Below are 20,677 nucleotides of genomic sequence, written 5' to 3' on the forward strand. Positions count from 1 at the left end.
TCATCTTGTTTTCCCTAACTGTAAAATGTATCAATTGCTGCCATTTACGTATCCCATGCCAAGTCACTACAACAGTCACCCAAGGCTCCAGACGTCCACCCCATGGCTCTTCAAGAGGCTTTGCTGGCTGAAAGCCCAAGTGACGCCAGAGAATTAAACATATTAAATATATATATACAGAAATAGACCTCTAGGGCCCAGAGCCCTGCCCAGTTAAGATAAGGGGAGAGGCGGACACAGAAACTGAATGGCAAACCCTATGCTGGGGCCCAGTGCCCCCACTTCCAGGCAGCGATCCTCATCCCAAGACAGCCTGGGAAACTCAGCTCCGAGCGTGTGGCTTACAGGATGCGGAGGCAGACCCAGAGGCGGATGCAAACCCCTGTGCCTTTCACCCCCAGTCACACACCTGGGCTCTGAGCTGTTCAACCTTGCCCCACCCAGAACCTCCTCTGGTCCCTGGTAGGCCTGGAACACCTGGCACACCCTGGTTCTGACTTTGGGCAACAAAAGACCCGAGCACAGTGTCTGGAGTTGACACTCGGAGCTGCTCTGTCCCTTGGGGTCAATGACAAGTGATGACCAGGGCCTGCTGGGTGCTGCCTGTGAGGCTGGCACCCTCACTCCAGCCGCCACCAGACTGCCCTTTCCAGAAGGTGCCAGGTGTTCTAGGTGGTCAGGCCACACCCCTCCCTTTCTCCAGGGTGGCGGTGCATTGAGCCTGGAAAAGACACTGGTCCGTTTAGCGGACCAAGGGGGACCAGCCTTCTCTGCCCTCAGCTCTGTACACACAGAGCTGGATTTTCCCAATAAGAGCTTTTCATCAAGCAGCAGAGGAAAGAAACTGGCAGGGCAGGCTGGCAGGAGCAAGCTGAGCCTCGGCGTGAATGCTCCCCCAGCTCCTGGCCTCGGCCCTCCCCGGACCGTGTTCACCCTGCTCCCTGCACCTGGCCTAGGCTTCCCCCATTTCCCCTTCTTCCTGTGACAAGTCACCAAGCTGAAGTGAGGGCTGGACAGGAGCCACGGTCACCCCTACTGGGGCACCACATGCTGTCTCATGAGCTGCCAGGTCTCCAATCCCCACAGTCCCATTCCCCACCGTCCAGCACTCCTAAGTATGAGGCAGGCGAGCGATGCCCCTGGACAGGTTATCCCCAGCCACAGAGGCCACAAACCAATCATCTGAGGGCCAGAAAAATGGGCTAAGTGTGCCATCTGCACACAAACCACTGAGAAGCCCCAGCAGAGGCCACATCCTTCTGGAGGCAGAAGGGAGTGTACATGGCGTGTGTGAGGAGCTGAATGCCATGCGCTCTGCCTTGATCTGTGGAGCTGGGCCTCAGGGTCAACAGCTTCATGGGGGGACATCACCAAGGCGAGCCCGCCATGCTCTGCCCAGCCTCACCAGTCCGTTTGGGATCGTCTGCTGTCCGTGGTTCAAGTACATGTAATGGTCGTTGTAGCCCGTGTGTGTGTGCACGGCCATGCTGGGGCAGACGGAGAACAGGAAGCATCTGTCGTCCCCTGAAAGTGACCAGAGAGCAAAACAAACAGGATCGGTGTCCGAGTCGGGCCCAGAGAGCCGGAAATGCTGGTGAGCTGCGGCCCAGGAAGCAACATGGCCAAGACCCCTCACCCATGTCCAGGTGTCAGCAGATCAGGGGTTAGGACAAGCTGCTGCGGACCCAGATAGATGAACTGGGGGTGCAGGGATTAGAGGACAGCTAATAAGGAATGGGACATCTTTTAGCAGAGATCAGAACTGCCCTTTCCAGGAGGTGCCAGGTGTTCTAGGTGGTCTGGCCACACCCCTCCCTCTCCCCAGGGTGTCTGCTGCAATCAGTTCAGGCTGGCCAAGCACATCCAAGCCAGAAAGAAACGGCTTCCTTTAGCTTATGAGCGAGGGGCAGGCGGTCACTCCACAGAGCCTACCAGAGCAGGCAGGTGACACTGAGTGGGGCTGTCCCCAGCCTGAAAGAATGTACCATGCAGAGAGAGAAAACCTGCAAATGCAGAGCTGCCCCAGGGGGCACGGCCTGGGAAAGGTGGTTGTCCACCCTCGCCTGCACGCGTGGGGCGCGCACACAGGCCATTAAAAGACAAGTGCCAGTCAAAACTCTGGAAACTATGGGGTCCCCAGTCTCAGAGACTCCTTCACTCCATAAGTACCTCAGCACTAAGGAGAGGGCTGGAGGCCAGGCCTCACCCTCAGGGAGCTCCCAGCAGGGGGCGCTTCCCTCCGAGTTATGAGGACTTAGCCGGAAGGGCCGCCGGCCTTGACACCAGCATGCACAATTGTCACAACAAGCAGAAAAGGCTGCAGAGAAACAAGCTCATGGGAATTTGGCGTTGGGCTATTCATCAGGTAGGAAAGAAGTCACAGGAAGCAAACTGGGAGCGCAACGCAGGAACGCAGATCAGAAGAGGGCACCAACACCCGAAGGCCGGAAGAGGACAGGGGCCTGAGCAAGCAAGCAGGGCCCGTAGAGTGCAGGCTGACGACGCCCCCAGCCTCCTATCCAGACAGATCCCCGGGGGCCTCTGCCATCGGGGAGGCTTCTGGGAAGCCACTTAGAAGGTCAAGAGGAGGCCCTGAAACAGAGCTGGTTGGGGCAAGAGCCCCATGGAGAAGGGATCCCATGAGGACAAGGTGCGGGACAGGTAGGGAACAGCGGGGCTTGAGAGCATCAGGTGGAGGAAGGAGGGCCTTTAGCCTAGAAAGTTCCACCGGAACCGGGTAAGAGAAAGGCCTGACTCTGGGCTACAGACTCAGGCTTGCTTCACTGGGTTTCAGCACCCCAGTGGGTTGAGGGCAGGTTTAGACACCACCGTGAACGGCTCGGTCACACCCGACTGCACTGACCCCGCCCCACCCTCCTGCACTGGACTTCAGACAGGCGGCCCTTTGCTTTGTAATTCTAAGCCTGTTATGCTTTGAAGCAAGGTCGCAGGGCCACAGAGTTTAGGCCTTGGCTATGATGGGCCCAGATTCTAGTCCACCCCCAGGGCTGTTCTCCATAGGGAAGGCCAGGTCGGGGAAGCATCATTCCCCAGGATACAGGGCAACGAACTGAGGAGTTGGGATTATCTGCAAAAAAAAAAAAAGTCACGCCAACAGTAAGGGCTCCTTATCTCATTCCTGTAAAACAATACTCAACCGTGCCACCCTCACCACCTGGCGCTGGGCTGCGGAGTAGCTGCCTGCCCACACAGCATGGTTTTGTGTAATTCTGGGGAACTGAGGCCCAGAAAATTAATCAGTCACCTTGCCCAGTGTCAGAGCTAGGACTCAAAACCCTGTGTTCAATCCAAAGCCTTGGGCCTTTTCAACTACTGCACAGAAAACACAAGCAAGAAGGTTCTAAGTAGAATACATTCTTCTTTTCTCAAATAAAAATACTCTGATGAAAACAGTCCTTTAAAAATCTTTACAAAGCCAGATCGCCCTGCAGTGAACGGTCCTCTGTACTCAAGGAGGGGGCCACCCTCCCCAGTATTTGCTTTCACTGTTTACCCCACAGCAATTAAATCACTTAAAGTCTCAAACTTTACAGGTCACTATTTCCAGGACAAGCAGACAGCAGCCCCTCTCAACTTGACCCAAAGTCCATGGATTTGCACCATGCGTGGTGTAAGACTGCCCTCTGCTGTTATTTCATGAGTATGGACACAAATGACCTCAGGTTTGAAAACTTGACCACTGTCTTTTTCCACATGCTCGGGAAGATTAAGTCTGCTTGTTAATAAAACATGAAGAATCCATCTGAAATTAACATGAATCCATCTGAAATTAACATGAAAGGCTCTGAAGGTGGCAATAGCTTTAACTTGATCATGATCCTCCGGGTTTTTTCATATTCTACAGCTGAGCCTTCGGCCATGCAACGAGGCAGAGCGATATGTCATTTCTCCAGAGCCTGAGGCTGGGCTGGTGAGCACATGCCCCATGCCCGTGACACGGAGGCAGGGAGAGCTGGGTGTGCAGAAGACAGTGGCCATGGCAAGGCTGAGGCTGCTGTCTCTAGAAAGGCCCACTACAGGGCTGGCCCTGGACTGGCACCCGGAAACTTCGATTTGGGGAAGGTTCCCAACATTCCCAGAACTAAGATAAAGATCCAGAACATCCTGAAACCTAGAAATAAATCAAACCCTAGAAACAATGGGATCTAGGAGACAGAGGCACCCAGCCCCTACCTGATGATCCCGCCTACCTGTCCCAGCCAGATGCCACCCAGCCTCTGCTAAAAGCTCTCCTGCAACAGCAGTGCCACCTGGACACAGTTCCCGGCCTCCAGAACCTCTGCCTGGTAGAGACGATGACGATTCCAGGGGTGCGGGGTAAGATACAGGATGTACGGGGGAATGTCGAAGGCAAATCCTGGGGATGGTGGCCCAATCTCGAGTACAGAGGACAGCCCACTGATGGGCGGTGCATCTAAACACTTCAAAAACTTATTATTTATTTATTTAGAGACAGAGTCTTGCTCTGTTGCCCAGACTGGAGTGCAGTGGCACCATCTAAGCTTACTGCTACCTCCGTCTCCCAGGTTCAAGCGATTCTTATGCCTCAGCCACCCAAGTAGCTGGGATTACAGGCATGCGCCACTGTGTCCAACTAATTTTTGTACTTTCAGTAGAGACGGAGTTTCACCACATTGGCCAGGTTGGTCTCAAACACCTGACCTCAAGTGATCCACCTGACTTGCCCTCCCAAAGTGCTGTGATCACAGGCTTCAGCCATGGCACCCAATCTTATTATTTTATTTTTTTAAAAGACAGATGAGGTCTCACTATGTTACCCATGCTAGTCTCAAACTCCTGGGCTCGAGTGGTACCCCAGCCTTGGCTTTCCAAAATGCTAGGATTCCAGGTGTGAGCCACTGCACCTGGCCTGTTTGTAAATGTTTTTCAAGAACCATTTTCATCAGATTATCCTTCCTTGAGGGAAGAAGAATTTACTTACAGCCTTTTATCCAGTGCATTCAAGATCTTGCAGAAAGCTTCCAAATTCCAACCAGCAAACACCAGTTGGGGCGGGAGTGGGGGCGAGGGCAGGGGCGAGGGCAGGAAGCCCCAGGGAAAGAAAATGTCCGACCTGAACTAATCAGCATCTCCTGGACCCTTCTCTGCAAGGCATCTGCGGCTTGACTTCTCCCACCGCCTATAGACCTGGTGCCTTGTAATAACTGGGCCTGTGTTCTCACCTGAAAACTGGGAGTCACAAGGCCTGTCCTGAAGAACTGTGATGTCATAACCACCACAAAGAAGCATCACATTTCCCTATCACCCCGACTGTGTCTAGAGAAACACTTGGAGAGGAAGGGAGAACTCTATTTAGCAGCCCCACCCTCTCCCTTTCTCCAGAGCTCTTTGCCCATGCTGAGCCACCCCTCGAGGTTCAGGCCACCAAGTCTTACCTTGAAACTGAGGCTTAACCTCCCAGGAGCAGGAGGCAAATCCACCGAACACGTGCTTGTCATGGTCCTCGAGGACGGCCACACAGGGCCCCCGGTGAGTGATGTGGCCACAGAGCTGGGAGAAGCTGTGTCCGTGGAGCTCGGATGAAAAGAGCAGGCGCCAGCGGTGCTGCTGCTCCCGAGGCAGGTGGGCATTGATGTACACGACAGAGAGGACGTCCAGGATGCTCTCAAAATGCCTGCCCTGGTCCACTTGACGCTCGGGAATCAGGGTAGTCAGATCAAGGGATGAGCTCAGGATGAGAAGACCCTTGCGAATGACCACACTCAGAAATGTGGCCACGTGGGGGACCCTGAACACCCAGTCCTCGATCACAGCTCGGTCACAGTCACAGTCCAGCCACCGGGGCCCCTGAAGCCTCTCGCCATCTAGGGAAAGGGACAGTCAGCACGAGCGGGGCTGTTCCCGTATAGTTACTATCTAAACCCTCACTGACCAACGTGGGAGCCACGAGCCACGCGCAACTTCTGAGCACAGAAAACGGGGCTCGTTTGAATTGAGATGTGCTGTGAGTGTAGAAGGGTCACCTGATTTCAAAGGCTTGGTATGAAAAAAGAATGTAAAATAATCTCCATGTTTAAAAATTCATTACCTCTCAAAACTGTATTTAGGACACAGTAGACTCCGTTGTCCCTGTTTCTTTCTACTCTTTTAATGTGGTCCCTAGAAAAGTGAAAATTTCACACAAGTCTTGCTTTATCTATTGGCCAGCACTGATCTAAACAATCTGACTTCAGCATTTCTCTCTGTTCTCCAAGCAGCATTTCAGAGGCCCTCGAGAGGGCAGTGCCCCCCCGGCAATGGGGCTGGAATGGACACCTGAGCTATCCCTGGGGCCGCTCATCAGCGGGTGTCTGTCCTGCGGAGGGCACTGGGAGGGCACTGTTCCCAGCCAGTCGGGGGCTGGCAGGCCACTTACTGGGACTCCTGTAGATGATCTGGGAAGAACAGGTTTCATTCACCACTAACCACGCTTCACCATGCCGCGCCTGGAGCCTATTTTCCATCCCTCGCTCACGAAGAGTCGGGGTGACGGGTAAGAGCATAGGAGCACACAGCCAGGATTCCAGCAGCCTGGATCCACGCCCAGGCTCAGGAACGGCATGACCTTGGCAAGGTCTTCGCCTTTCTGTGCCTCAGTTTCCTCAGGTGTAAAATGGAGGTAGGCCCAGAACCTGCCCCACGTTGTTATTCTAAGGACCAGAGGAGCTTTTCCATTTTCAGCTCTTGAGGACGCAAGGTCTCCATTTACGGCTATCAGAATTCCCAAGCTAGGGGAAATCTGAATCTAAGCTGAAATAACATTTTGTCTAACCTAGGCCCACTTTATTAAGCAGGAGAGGTAAAACTACTTCCCAACTGATATTTTGAAATTCCTATTGTTTCTACTGATTTTTCAAAGTTTCATTTTTCATTATCTATATACTACTTGAAATCTTAAGGATAATTTTAATCATTCGAATTAACTTTCTCTACTTCAATGACAACTTCCATTTTTATTTTCATTATTCTCTTTAAAGCGCACTAGACAGATGGACATTTTACCCGTGGATGATTTACCGATACTTACTTTTAAAATTCCTTCCAAGTTCCAAATACCTCATCTAAATTAATTTCTGAAATATAACCTATTTTCAAGCTGTACTTTAAAATCTGGCTTTAAAACAAAAGAGTAACACATTTATAAAGTAAGTCTGCTTTGCAAAGTGATTTGCCATAAGGTTTTTTTTTTAAATCCCAAGTAAATTTAAATATATTCTGCTTCCCACCCACCCAACAGCAGAATACACATTCTTCTCAAATATGCTTTAAGCATTACCCAGAAGTGACCATATTAGAGGCCATAAGTGATGCATCAAGAAATTGTAAATGACTGAAATCATACATCATGAAATGAAATTAAAAATCAATACTAGAAGGCAATTTGAGGAATTCACAGGCATGCAGAAGTTAAATAACACATTTTACACAGCCCATAGGCCAAAGGAAAAAATCCTAAGGGATGTCAGAAAATATTGAGATCAATGAAAATAAAAACATAACCTACCAAAACTTATGGCATGCAGCTAAGGCAGTGCTGAAAGGGAAATGTGCAACTGTAAACACTTATTTGAAACACAAGATCTCAAGTCAATAACCTAACAGTCTACCTTAAGAAACCAGAAAAAGACCAAACAAATTTAAAGTGAACAGAAGGAAGAAAATCAAAGCTAGGGCAAAATAAACCAGAAACTAGAAAGACAACAGAAAATGTAATGAAACTAAAAACTGGCTCCTCAAAAAGAACCAACAAAAATGTGAAAAACTTTTAGCCAAACTAAGAGGAAAAAGGGACAAGACACAAATTACTCAAATCAGTAATGGAAGCGGGGACATCACTACTGCTTTTGGGAAAAGAAGAAGGATTATTTAAAAAAATGGCAACAAACTAGAAAACCTAGAAGGAGGTTTGAGGGCTCCCGGTTTCTGGTTTCAAAGCTTTACTACAGTTACAGTAACGGAGACAGCGGGTACCACCCCACGGCAAAGGCCTAAGCCACCGAACCCACCCACACTTGCCTTGCAGCTTCATCTCAGAGAGCAGCTGAGCAGCCAGCACCTGCACCCGTGGGGAGGGCCCTGGGGCTTCCTGCCCAGTCCAGCCTCTCAGCTCCTGTCTGTGGTTTAGCACGTGCACCATAGAGCCAACCAGATCCTCTGTAAACTTAAGATCACAATTTTACCATTAAAAACAGTTTCACCGTGACCTGAGACCTATGTCATGTGCCATGGAGAAGGGCAGTTTTCTTTATTGCCAACTATGATGAGCCACAGTGTGGGGAAAGGTCATGCAATATAAGTAGTTGTTCGGTTTTCTTTTCTGGTTTTTATTTTATTTATTTATTTATTTATTTATTTATTTATTTATTTATGAGATGGAGTCTTGCTCTATCGCCCAGGCTGGAGCGCAGTGGCGCGATCTCGGCTCACTGCAACCTCTACCTCCCGGGTTCAAGCAATTTCCTGCCTCAGCCTCCTAAGTAGCTGAAATTATAGGCGCCCGCCACCACGCACGGCTATTTTTTGTATTTTCTGTAGAGATGGGCTTTCACCATCTTGGCCAGGCTGGTCTTGAACTCCTGACCTTGTGATTTACCTGCCTCAGCCTCCCAAAGCGCTGAGATTATAGGTGTGAGTCACTGCACCCAGCCGCTACTAATTTTTCTAATGATACGCTTGGCTGGCCTAGAAGTTTTTCCAAAGCCTTCATCCAGGAGTTCTGACTTCAGGCCAACAGTACTGGGGTTTAGGGCTCGCCAAGGATGGACACCTCCACAATGCCTGCTGTCTTCATTGCTCAAACCAACAGGGCGATTTGCTGAGGCCCAGGGGCTCCCCGCTCCAGAAAATCCCTGATCTTCTCGAATTTGGTTGAGAGCTAAGGTTTATTTTGCCGTGCGACTCTTCTCTGCAGTTTTACTTGCTTCCAGCAGGGAAGGCAAGTTTTCCTCTTCCATGAGGACAGAGGGCAGGCAACTGCTTTCTGGAGTTGGAGCTCGCTTCCAACAGGGAAGGAGAGTTTGAGATTTTCCGGCTTCTAAGATGGCAGAGGGCAGTCTGCAGCCTGGGCCCCACTCCTAGGAAAGCAGCTGAATTGAGGTTTTGCCTTAGAAATTCTCCTTGACGGCTGAAACTTCAGATTAACAACCGACTGGTCTTACGTTCTCCTCACCATTACAGCACTCAGAAACTGTACAAACCGTGTGAGCTTTTGTTTCTTTTGCTGTTTTGTTTATTTGCAGTTTCTGTTTTTGTAGTTTCTTTCTGCCATTTGGTTTGACCAACTCTACCTGACTTGGGCGAACACAAGGGAAAGTTCCAAATCACGGGAAAAAAGGCCTCTGAATTGGCTAAATCCCCACAGCTGGGGAAAAGAGAGCGGAAATAACAAGGCCACCGAAAGGAAACAAGACCATGACTACCTGAGGGCTATCTCCATAACCTGTGCCGGCCATGACTACCTGAGGGCTATCTCCATAACCTGTGCCGGCCATGACTACCTGAGGGCTATCTCCATAACCTGTGCCGGCCATGACTACCTGAGGGCTTTATCTCCATAACCTGTGCCGGCCGTGACTACCTGAGGCCTATCTCCATAACCTGTGCCGGCCGTGACTACCTGAGGGCTTTATCTCCATAACCTGTGCCGGCCATGACTACCTGAGGGCTTTATCTCCATAACCTGTGCCGGCCATGACTACCTGAGGGCTATCTCCATAACCTGTGCTGGCCATGACTACCTGAGGGCTATCTCCATAACCTGTGCTGGCCATGACTACCTGAGGGCTATCTCCATAACCTGTGCCGGCCATGACTACCTGAGGGCTATCTCCATAACCTGTGCCGGCCATGACTACCTGAGGGCTATCTCCATAACCTGTGCCGGCCATGACTACCTGAGGGCTATCTCCATAACCTGTGCCGGCCATGACTACCTGAGGGCTATCTCCATAACCTGTGCCGGCCATGACTACCTGAGGGCTATCTCCATAACCTGTGCCGGCCATGACTACCTGAGGGCTATCTCCATAACCTGTGCTGGCCATGACTACCTGAGGGCTATCTCCATAACCTGTGCCGGCCATGACTACCTGAGGGCTATCTCCATAACCTGTGCCGGCCATGACTACCTGAGGGCTATCTCCATAACCTGTGCCGGCCATGACTACCTGAGGGCTATCTCCATAACCTGTGCCGGCCATGACTACCTGAGGGCTATCTCCATAACCTGTGCTGGCCATGACTACCTGAGGGCTATCTCCATAACCTGTGCCGGCCAAGCCCAGACGGAAAGACCCGTGGCGGCTGCCCCCGCTGTCGCTCGGTGGCTAAGTCTCTGCCCTTTTTTCACCACAACAGCCGGAGTTTGGTTCTTATATCAAATTCTTTCTGTTTGATGTTTGCGTTACTTTTGAAATATGAGTCATTTGTCCCAGGTAGAATACGACTGTGAGAGATTCAAAATGATGGTTTTAAGAGCTCAATGGTTAAAGTCAGCTTAATTAAAAGCTAGTATCTAAGATATGTGTATGTGTATTTATATTTAAAGGGATATAATGCTTTCTTCTCTCCTTGGGTCTTGTTTTTTGAGAAAAAAAAAATGTTTGTTTCCCTCTCAGTCAAATGACTTGTTTTCTCCATTTACTTCTGCAGGCCTCTCATTCCTCTTGCCACCCTCCACTGTACGAAGGACCTAAAATAACTTCTAACAGCCTGGCATTCCTTAAAGAAAACAGAGAAGGTGTCAGACTCCTTTATTCTTTTCTTTTGAGATGGAGTTTTGCTCTTGTTGCCCAAGCTGGAGTGCAATGTGTGATCTCAGCTCACTGCAACCTCCGCCTCCCAGGTTCCAGCAATTATCGTGTCTCAGCCTCCCAAGTAGCTGGGATTACAGGCATGTGCCACCACACCTGGCTAATTTTTTTATTTTTAGTAGAAACAGGGTTTCACCATGTTAGCCCGGCTGGTCTCGAACTCCTGGCCTCAGGTGATCCACCCGCCTCAACCTCCCGAAGTACTAGGCTTACAGGTGTGTCACTGCACCTGGCCCCAGACTCCTTTTTGAGAGAAATTTGTTTTTCTTTATGGGAACCCGACAGTATCAACAGAGCAGTTCTTCTCAGATCTTAAACTGCTTGCTCTTGTACTCTGTTACCTGATTTTTCTTTTGGTCTAAAATAGTTATTACTACTTGGGCTACTCTTTAATAAAACCAAAAGTTGGTTTATTGAAAAGATCAACAAAAATCTGAAAAGCCTGTAGCTAGACTAAAAGAAAAAAGATGACTCAAATTATTCAAATCAGAAACGGAAGTGGGGGGCTGGGCACAGTGGTCCACTTTAGGAGGCCGAGGCAGGTGGATCACTTGAGGTCAGGGGTTCAAGACCAGCCTGGCCAACGTGCTGAAAGCCTGTCTCTCCTAAAAATACAAAAATTAACTTTGGGAGGCCGAGGTGGGAGGATCGCTTGAGGTCAGGAGATCGTGACTAGCCTGGCCAACATGAGAACCCATCTCTACTAAAAGTACAAAAATTAGCCAGGTGTGGTGGTGTGCAACTGTAATCCCACCCACTTGGGATGCTGAAGCAGGAGAATTGTTTGAGCCTGGGAGGTGGAAGTTACAGTAAGCAGAGATCACTGTACTCCAGCCTGGGCAACAGAGTGAGACCCTGTCTTAAAAATATATATATATATAAATCAATTAATTAATTAAATATATACAGAAATTAGCCAGGCGTGGTGGTGGGCAACTGTAATACCAGTTACTCAGGAGGCTAAGGCAGGAGAATCACTTGAACCTGGGAGTCAGAGGTTGCAGTGAGCCAAGATTGTGCCACTGCACTCCTTCCTGGGTAACAGAATAAGACTCTTGTCTCAAAAACAAAAACAAAAACAAAACGAAACAAAGAAAGAAAAGAAAGGTGGGGGCCAGGCGCAGTGGCTCACACCAGTAATCCTAACACTTTGGGAGGCCAAGGCGGATGGATTGCCTGAGCTCAGGAGTTCAAGACCAACGTGGCCAACATGATGAAACCTCGTCTCTACTAAAAATACAAAAAATTAGCCAGTGTGGAGGCACACACCTGCAGTCTCAGCCACTCAAGAGGCTGAGGCAGGAGAACAGCTTGACCCAGGGATGTGGAGGCTGTAGATCACACCACTGCACTCCACCCTGAGCGACAGAGCAAAGCTCCGTCTCCAAAAAAAAAAAAAAAAAAAAAAGGAGAAAGAAAAGAAAAAGAAATTGAAGTGGGGACATCATTACTGCTTTTGGGAAAATAAGGACTATTTTTATTTTTAAATAAACCAACAAACTAGATAATAGAAGAAGGTTCGTGGGCTCACCCTTTCTGGTTTCAAAGCTTAACTACACGGCCACAGTAATGGAGACAGCGGGTGCCACACTACAGCACGGAGTCCAAATCACCGAGTCCACGCACACTTGCCTTGCAGCTGCATCTCAGAGAGCAGCTGGACAGCCAGCACCTTGCACGTTTAAGATAAAAAGGTGCAGCTTGAATACTTACAGAAATGTCTTCGTTACAAAATGTACTGTAGATGCATTACGTGGCCTAGTCTTTAGTCCCTCTCTTTCTGGAGACCCAGGATTCAACGTGGGCTCCTCCCAGAGTTCCAAGGCCCAGTTAAAAGATAGGGACTAAATTGAAAACCACCTATCTAAATAAAATTGGTCTCCTTATAAAAGCCTATGGTAGATTTCTATAATTTTTATGTTTGGTTTGGCATCCATTTCAAGTATCCTTCTAACACACTGACACATATTATTTTTCCCTACTTTGAGATGTAAATTTCACTATCCGACTTTCACCTGAGTTGTTCCTTTAATGTGCAAATTTAGGGCTATCTAGCTGACAATTGCCTGGAGTCATGAAGCAGGTTATCAAGACATTGGAAGTTTCAAATAGAAAAAAAATAAAAGGGGTCCTTGTAAATATGTAAGATCTACTTCTATCTGTGTATCTAATACATTTATATGTTGTATATACAATGTTCCACTACCAAAAATACAATGAGCTCTAATTAATTGGCTTGAAGAAAAAGGAAAAAACGCTTAAATACTTTATCAGAAAAATAGAAACTTTAAGGCCAAATGCCTTTTCAAGTTTACATGATTTCACTGAATCTTTTTTTTTTTTTAAAGTAAGTGTCATTCTTGTTGCCCAGACTGGAGTACAATGGCACAATCTCGGTTCACTGCAACTGCCACCTCCCATGTTCAAGCAATTCCCCTGCTTCAGCCTCCTGCGTAGCTGGGATTACAGGTGTGCGCCACCATACCCAGCTAATTTTCGTAGTTTTAATAGAGACAGGGTTTCACCATGTTGGCCAGGCTGGTCTCCAACTCCTGGCCTCAGGTGATCCGCCTGCCTCGGCTTCCCAAAGCATTGGGATTACAGGCGTGACCCACCACGCCTGGCCATAATTTCAGTGAATCTTAATAAGTTGGTTTTTAAATTATTGGTAAAATAAAATAAGAAATGTCTTTAGAATTGCCAGCATATATTATTGTTTACATTTGTTGGTCAAGCAGTTTTATACTTATCTTGCTAGACATTATATATAACATGTCAAAATTTGGCATGAAGGTTATAAAGCTATAAATGCAGCCCAAAAGAGAATTATCTTTGTGTAATTTTTTAATAAATATGGCATTTAATATTGGTTTAATGAAAATAACTAAATCCTAACTTACTGGCAAAATAAAGCATGCACATTTATTTAACCTTAAGGTTCTTACTTAGACAAACAACTGAAATTCACAGGCTATAAAAATGGTTAACAGGTCATTTCCTTGGGAGGTAAAATAAAACAAAACGGTTAACAGCGAAATAACCGTAAATGATGACTACCATCATTTTCGTAAGTACTCTAGGTAAACTATTTTTAAAAATCAGGTAAACGGAATGAATGCTTGTAAACAAACTTGTCATATAATTTAGAGCCTAAACTTACATTGAATAAAATAATATTCGTTAACGTTGATCATTTCTAAATTTTTTTAAAGAAATTATTCAAAAATTTTTTTCTAAAAAATGTATTCTTGGCCAGGTGCAGTGGCTCACACCTGTAATCCCAGCACTTTGGGAGGCCAAGGCAGGTAGATCACCTGAGGTCAGGAGTTTGAGGCCAGCCTGGCCAACATGGCAAAACCCCGCCTCTACTAAAAATACAAAAATTAGCTGGGCATGGTGCCATGCACCTGTAGTCCCAGCTACTCAGGGGGCTGAACTGCTTGAACCTGGGAGACGGAGGTTGCAGTGAGCCTAGATCACACTACTGCACTCCAACCTGGGCAACAGGAGTGAAACTGTCTCAAAAAAGAAAAAAAAAAAAAAGTCTTCTTAAAGAAAAATAATTTTAATCTAATTCAAAGGTTATTTATGAAAACAAGGTGAAAGGAATCAGTAAGAGATGTAAAGAAAGTTGAAGTTATATATAGTTCTTACAGTTATATAAAGAGGCTTTATAGAACTTTTAACTTTTAACTTTTGTTGGTAAGAAAAGTTACAAGGAAAATCATTTTATATGGGAAAGAATCCTGTATGGTAAATTTTTTTGTCCTCAAATAACATGACAGTTTATTTAAGAAAGTGAAATGTGAAGGACAAAACAGGAAGTTTAAGCCTGTCATCAATGTTTTGTGTAAGTCATAAGGTTTGTATAAAGATAACTTATGGCTGGGCACAGTGGCACACACCTGTAATTCCAGCACTTTGTGAGGCTGAGGCGGGAGGATCACCTAAGGCCAGGAGTCTGAGACTAGCCTGGCCAACATGATGAAACCCCGTCTCTACCAAAAACATAAAAATTAGCTGGGCATGGTGGTGCATGCCTGTGGTCCCAGCTACTTGGGAGGCTGAGGCAGGACAATCTCTTCAACCTGGAAGGCAGAAGTTGCAGTGAGCTGAGATCATGCCACTGCACTCCAGCCTGGGCGACAGATCAAGACTGAATCCTAAAATTTTTTCCTGGCTGTAAGTCTTTAAAATAACATTCCACTTTTTTCTTTCTTTCTCTTCCTTTCCCCCGCTCATTGTTCCAATTGGAAATCACTGACAATTAAGCTGTGCTCTTCCTAAAGCCCTGAGAACTAAAGCTAACTTAGACTTTGAAATGAGAGCAACCTATTTCCATACATAACCATTCCCACACCTGCCTACTGATACACAGACTTCAGAGTAACATGGCCGATGTCTGTTTCCTGGTACCGTCTTCCCCTTTTCGTCTTTTGTGTTTTTCTCTCTTCCTCCCCCACTACTTTTTCTTCACGGGACATGAGACTGCACAGCCTTTTTTGAGCTTCCCTAACAACGTGGACCCTATCTGACTAGGAAGAAACCATTCTGGCCGTGACAGATCAGACAAAACTCAAGCCCTGACACTCATTTCCTCTAAAATGCTTTCTCCAAAAGATTTGTCAAAGACATAGGGGAAAAAAATGTGAAAGGAAAATAAAAACTCAGGACTCCATTCACTCTGCCACGAGGAAAAATTACGCTAAAAGCTGAGTCATGCAAGAAACTGCCTTTTCTATTATTCCTAAGCAGAGAGCTACAGATAAAAGGTTTAAAATCTCCACAGCTGGCCGGTGCGGTGGCTCACACCTGTAATCCCAGCACTTTGGGAGGATGAGGCGGGCACATCACCTGAGCTCAGGAGTTTGAGACCAGCCTGGCCAACTTGGTGAAACCCTGTCTCTACTAAAAATAAAAAAATCAGGAGGGGCGTGGTGGTGCACGCCTGTAGTCCCAGCTACTCAGGAGGCTGAGGCAGGAGAATTGCTTAAACCCCAGAGGCAGAGGCTGCAGTGAACCAGTATCGCCTCACTCCACTCTAGCCTGGAAGAGAGATCAAAACTCCGTCTCAAAAAATAAACAAATAAATAAATAAAATAAAATCTCCACGGGTAGTGACTATGCTCACCTGATCGTATGTCAAGTGCCGATTTACTGAGCACAAGACAGATACATATTGACTACTCCACTGCCTGCTCCCTTCCACTTGCAAAATGTGGATTCAGTAATGGGACCAGACCCTCCCTCTTTCCCCTGCAGCCTGCTTTTCCCCTTTAAATCCTGAAGCCCTCAAAATCATCTTTAGAGAAAGGCACAGACGTCACTCCCAGACATGCCCTTAATCTTGGCAAAATAAACTTCAATTGATTCAGACCCATCTCAGATACTTGTTGGTTTACTCCTCCATCTGCCGTGTAACTGGCCTCTGCCCCCAACCTATGGTCCCCAAGACTGCTGAGGAGGCTGCAAAGGGCCTTGCGGCCTCACTACCTTTTGGACTTCTCTAGCCTTCACGGGACCTTCTGTGGCAGAAATCATTTTCACAATCATGAGACTCTTCTCTTGGGAGCTTCCTTTCAACAGGTGGGACATGGATGCTGTGAACTGCTCCTGGGACACGTTCTCACTGGGTCCCTTCACCTTCCCCATCAGGTCAACCCTCCGCATGCCATCATACAACCTGGTGACCATCTCCGGGGGAAGAGCTTCCCCAACGTGGTTCTGTTGGGGACAAGCAGAAAAAAATGGTGAGACAGCGCATGAGGTGAACTTGGTAGTGTTGTGGAAGTTATCAAGGAATTATTTTAGGCAGAAAGAAAGGAAAAGGGGTCCTTGGGAAATTTTCATCTTTTAAAGAAAAAGTTTCTTGTAAAGCCCCTGCTCTTAGAGCCAGGCCAGCAATCTTTGATATGCAAATGCAGGCCATCAGAAACTGGGTCCACTTAACATGGCACTTCCCGTGGCCTTCCTGCCCCTTCCCCACATGTTCCTGGCAACATGGCCACCCCCACATATCCCCACATGTGTAGAACATCCAGGGCACCCTGCATTTGCATATTAAAAGGCTAGGGTGGAACAGTCAGCTTTTTCATGGCTACCTGAACGACATGTCTGGTCAAACCAATCCCCTGAGCCCTATGCAAACCAGACACCTCCTCCAGCCTCTGCATATAAACCTGGCTGATGTATACCATACTTGGGGACCTCTTCTTTTGGCTTTGGAGTCCCCCCCTCTCTGTACAGGAGAAGCCTCTTCCTTCCTTCTCGCCTATTAAACTCTCTGCTCCTTGAAACCACTCCATGTGCGTTCATATCGTTTCATCTAAATCGGCGTGAGGATGGAGAACCCTGGTGCTCCTCCACTCATCAGAGCCATCGCAGTAGTATTCCAGGAAAATAAGTAGGTGGCCAAGCCCAACCTCGGCCACTTCACAATGCCACCGACAGCTACCAAATGCTCCTGCATCTCCAGGGCAGTGTTCTCCCACCTAAGGGCCTCACACCACCCAAGCGTCCTGGGTGTGGCTCACCTTGGCCATCAGACCCTCCCACAGTCTGCTCCCATCCTGCCTCCAAACTCTCCATCTCCTCATTCCTGCCTCTGGCCACCATCTGATCTTTACTCTGCTCTCAACATCATCATCTTCACTCTAGATTCTAGTAGCTGCTATTTGCATGTCTGAATTTATTAACATATGTAACATGTGGCTGTGTATAGCTAATTTGGTCTCTATATTAGGAGTTTCCAAATATATCAGCTTTTACTTCCTGTCCATGTTCCTTGGGCTCAATATGCATTTTTCATTCATTCTTATTTCAATTTTAAGTTTAGTTTGTTGGGGCTTTTTTGAGACAGGGCCTCCTGTCACCCAGGATGGAATGCAGTGGCTCAATCACAGCTCACTGCAGCCTAGGCCTCAGAGGCAAAATAGATCTGCCTACCTCAGCCTCCTGAGTGGCTGAGATGACAGAGGCATGCCACCACACTCAGCTAGTTTTAGTACTTTTTGTAGAGTTGGGGTCTTGCTGTATTGCCCAGGCTAGTCTCAAACTCCTGGGCTTCAGTGATCCTTCTGCCTTGGCCTCCCGAAATGCTGGGATTACAGGTGTGAGCCACCGTACCCTGCAAATTTAATTCTTAATTAATGCTTGGATGAAAACATCGTTTTCCTTTTTGGCTCCAGCATCAAATCTGCTTTGGTCCTGGATTTACAACAAAATGGAAAGAGCAAGCAAATCCCAAACCAATCACATCCTGCAGGGCAGGGTCTGCGAGCTGGGCTCTCCTGTAACAACCGGCTGTGTGGACACTGCTTGTCCCAGCGTGAATATTCAGCAGCTCTTGTAAGGCAGGTTTCCGCCCTCTCCACTCAAAAAGAGCACCGCTATTTTGGTCAAGGTCTGCAAAGTTCTATTGGAAAAGCATTCTCTCATCCTTTCCCAAAGGAAACTTCATTCCATCACCAAGGTCTTCTGATCACCTCCTCGCCGTATTTATCTGAACATTACCACCCACTCTACAGTCAAGTCTGAAATGGGCCTGGCTGGTTCCGCTCGTTCCCGCAGGCCTACTGGGGCGCTTCTGATCTAGTGGAGCTGAACACACGAATGCACACAGGTGCACAACACATGCACACACAACCACACGGCTGTGACCCAGACAACCTCCCTGGCCAGTTTCCTCATCTGCTCCCACTCTGCACATTCTCCAAGAGGAAGCAAGCTGCTAGGATGGCTGTCTGGACCAGGAAGACGAGCTGACGGCATCTCCTTGTCAGTGCCTTGCCTCAGTCTGAGCACTCAAACCTGCAGTTGAGAGCCCCAGGCAGTGGGGCAAAATGTGGACAAATGGGCAGTTTCAACTCCCTGCAACGTGAACCCTGAGTCTGAAATGTCATTATTTTGTTAGAAATATGACAAAATTCCTAGACATCGAGCATGGACACATTCTAGTGGCAAAGGTACACCTGACACGTCACGGTTCCTGGACCTCCGAGTCCACAAGGGCAGACCCGTCACCCCGTCTGTCTCCCCATCTCTGCAAGGGCAGTTAGGAGGGACGAGGTGCAAGACACACAGGAAGCAGGCTATCTCCTCTGATGTTAATCTCAAGTCAGAAATGTCCCCAAAACGACGTGTAAATCATTCATTATCTACTCCAGTTTCCTGTAGTACAGATAAGAGACTATAGATTTCAACAAGGGGGAGGGATGTGTTTAGACACTGTCTACAGCCATTTCACACAGACATGGCAGAGCAGAGGAGCTGCGACAGAGGCCACATTGCTCACAAAGACAAAAGTAGGTCAAACCCGGCCCTTTACAGAAAACCAGCTTTTTAGTGTTGCTGTCCACTGCATTACAAACACAAGAAAGCAGATTCTGGCCTGAGGACCAGAGAGTGCAGGCCCCTGCTCCCAATTAAACATGAACCACTGGTGGTTAATCTTGCCTGCAGTGCCTTCAGAGAGAAGGATCTGGACGAGGTATTCGGGCTGTTTTTATCTGATGACAGAGCATCGAATAACTGATCGATCTCGGCCTGTTCCTCAGGAAGAAACTGTGAACGAAAGCTCTGCCCCACGCGGCTTCTGCTGTTGCCCATCTCTCCAGGTATCTGGCAGAATTCTCTGCAGAAGGAAAAGGCACAACGTTAGAAAAATCAAAATTTAATCATCACGGAAAATAAATATTGATAATTTTATGGTCAGGTTAATATATACTGATTTAGATGCGAAGTGTAGCTAAAACACATCAGAGCTACATAATATTGGGTTTTGGGTTTTGTTTTGTGTTGCTAAGGTGGGATCTCACTCTGCTCATCAGGCTGGAGTGCAGTGGCGCCATCACAGCTCTCTGCAGTCTCAACCTCCTGGGCTCAGGCGATCCTCCCCATTCAGCCTCCTAAATAGCTGGGACTACAGGACCACACCATGATTCCTGGCTAATTTTTTTGTCTGTCTTCTGTAGAACTGGAGTCTTGCTACGTTGCCCAGGCTGGTCTCCATCTTCTGGCCTTAAGTGATTCTCCTGCCTTAGCCTCCCAAAGGGTTGGGATTGGAGGTGTGAAGCACTGTGCCTGGCTAATATTGTTTCAATGTGGCAGAAATTAATAGTTGATACAAACAAAGCTGGAAAAGCCCATCCTGACTCCCATGACCTACTGAGATACACCCATAATTGTCAAAAAGTCCGGGTTTATTTGAGAACACAGTGCCCAAGCTAATATAATCAAAGGCAGAACGAAAAACAATCTGTATTTTAATTAATCTAAATATTCATTTTTTTAAATTTGAGATAAAGTCTCGCTCTGTAGCCCAGGCTGGAGTGCAGTGGAGTGATTTCGGCTCACTGCAACCTCCACTTCCTGGGTTCAAGCGATTCCCCTGCCTCAGCCTCCTGAGTGACTGGGATTACAGGAGCACACCACCACGCCCGGTTAATTTTTGTATTTTTGGTAGAGACAGGTTGGTCAGGCTGGTTTTGAACTCCTGACCTCGTGATTTGCCTGCCTTAACCTCCCAAAGTGTTGGGATTACAGGCGTGAGCCACCATGCCTGGCCTAAAAATTCATTCTTTAAAACCAGAGCTGGAAAAAATATGTATCGAAGGCTGAACAATCACATGTATTTGAATAAACTCACCTTGAGAATACTGCTACACACTAGTGGGAAGCTTTTCCTTTGTGGTGCTGGCTCTGCCTCCTCCTAGCTGTGTAGTCTTGGGCAAGCTACTGAAACTCTCTCTGCCTCCATTTTCCCATTTGTAAAGCAGCAGGAGTCACAGTCCAGCCTCAGAAGACTGCCGTGATAATCAACCAAGTCAACCAAAGCAATGGGCCAA

At 47.6% G+C, this 20,677-nt stretch overlaps 1 protein-coding gene across 11 annotated transcripts in view; it reads right to left on the reverse strand.

Moving 5' to 3' along the window:
- MEAK7 (MTOR associated protein, eak-7 homolog) overlaps positions 1–20,677 on the reverse strand; it is a 73,255-nt gene that overhangs the window by 30,145 nt on the left and 22,433 nt on the right. For all 11 annotated transcript variants that reach the window (XM_012466127.2, XM_064383363.1, XM_064383359.1 and 8 more), the window contains exons 2-6: positions 19,287–19,464; positions 16,326–16,556; positions 8,038–8,182; positions 5,418–5,846; positions 1,406–1,524 (exon numbers count right to left, since the gene is read on the reverse strand). In XM_012466127.2, the coding sequence (XP_012321550.1) occupies positions 1,406–1,524; positions 5,418–5,846; positions 8,038–8,182; positions 16,326–16,556; positions 19,287–19,439 (1,077 nt within the window). In that variant the 5' untranslated portion in view covers positions 19,440–19,464. The remainder of the gene's footprint in view (positions 1–1,405; positions 1,525–5,417; positions 5,847–8,037; positions 8,183–16,325; positions 16,557–19,286; positions 19,465–20,677) is intronic.

This window comes from Aotus nancymaae, unplaced genomic scaffold (assembly GCF_030222135.1).
Source record: "Aotus nancymaae isolate 86718 unplaced genomic scaffold, 86718_ANA_hifiasm-v0.15.2.pri h1tg000030l, whole genome shotgun sequence".
Classification (NCBI taxonomy): domain Eukaryota; kingdom Metazoa; phylum Chordata; class Mammalia; order Primates; family Aotidae; genus Aotus; species Aotus nancymaae.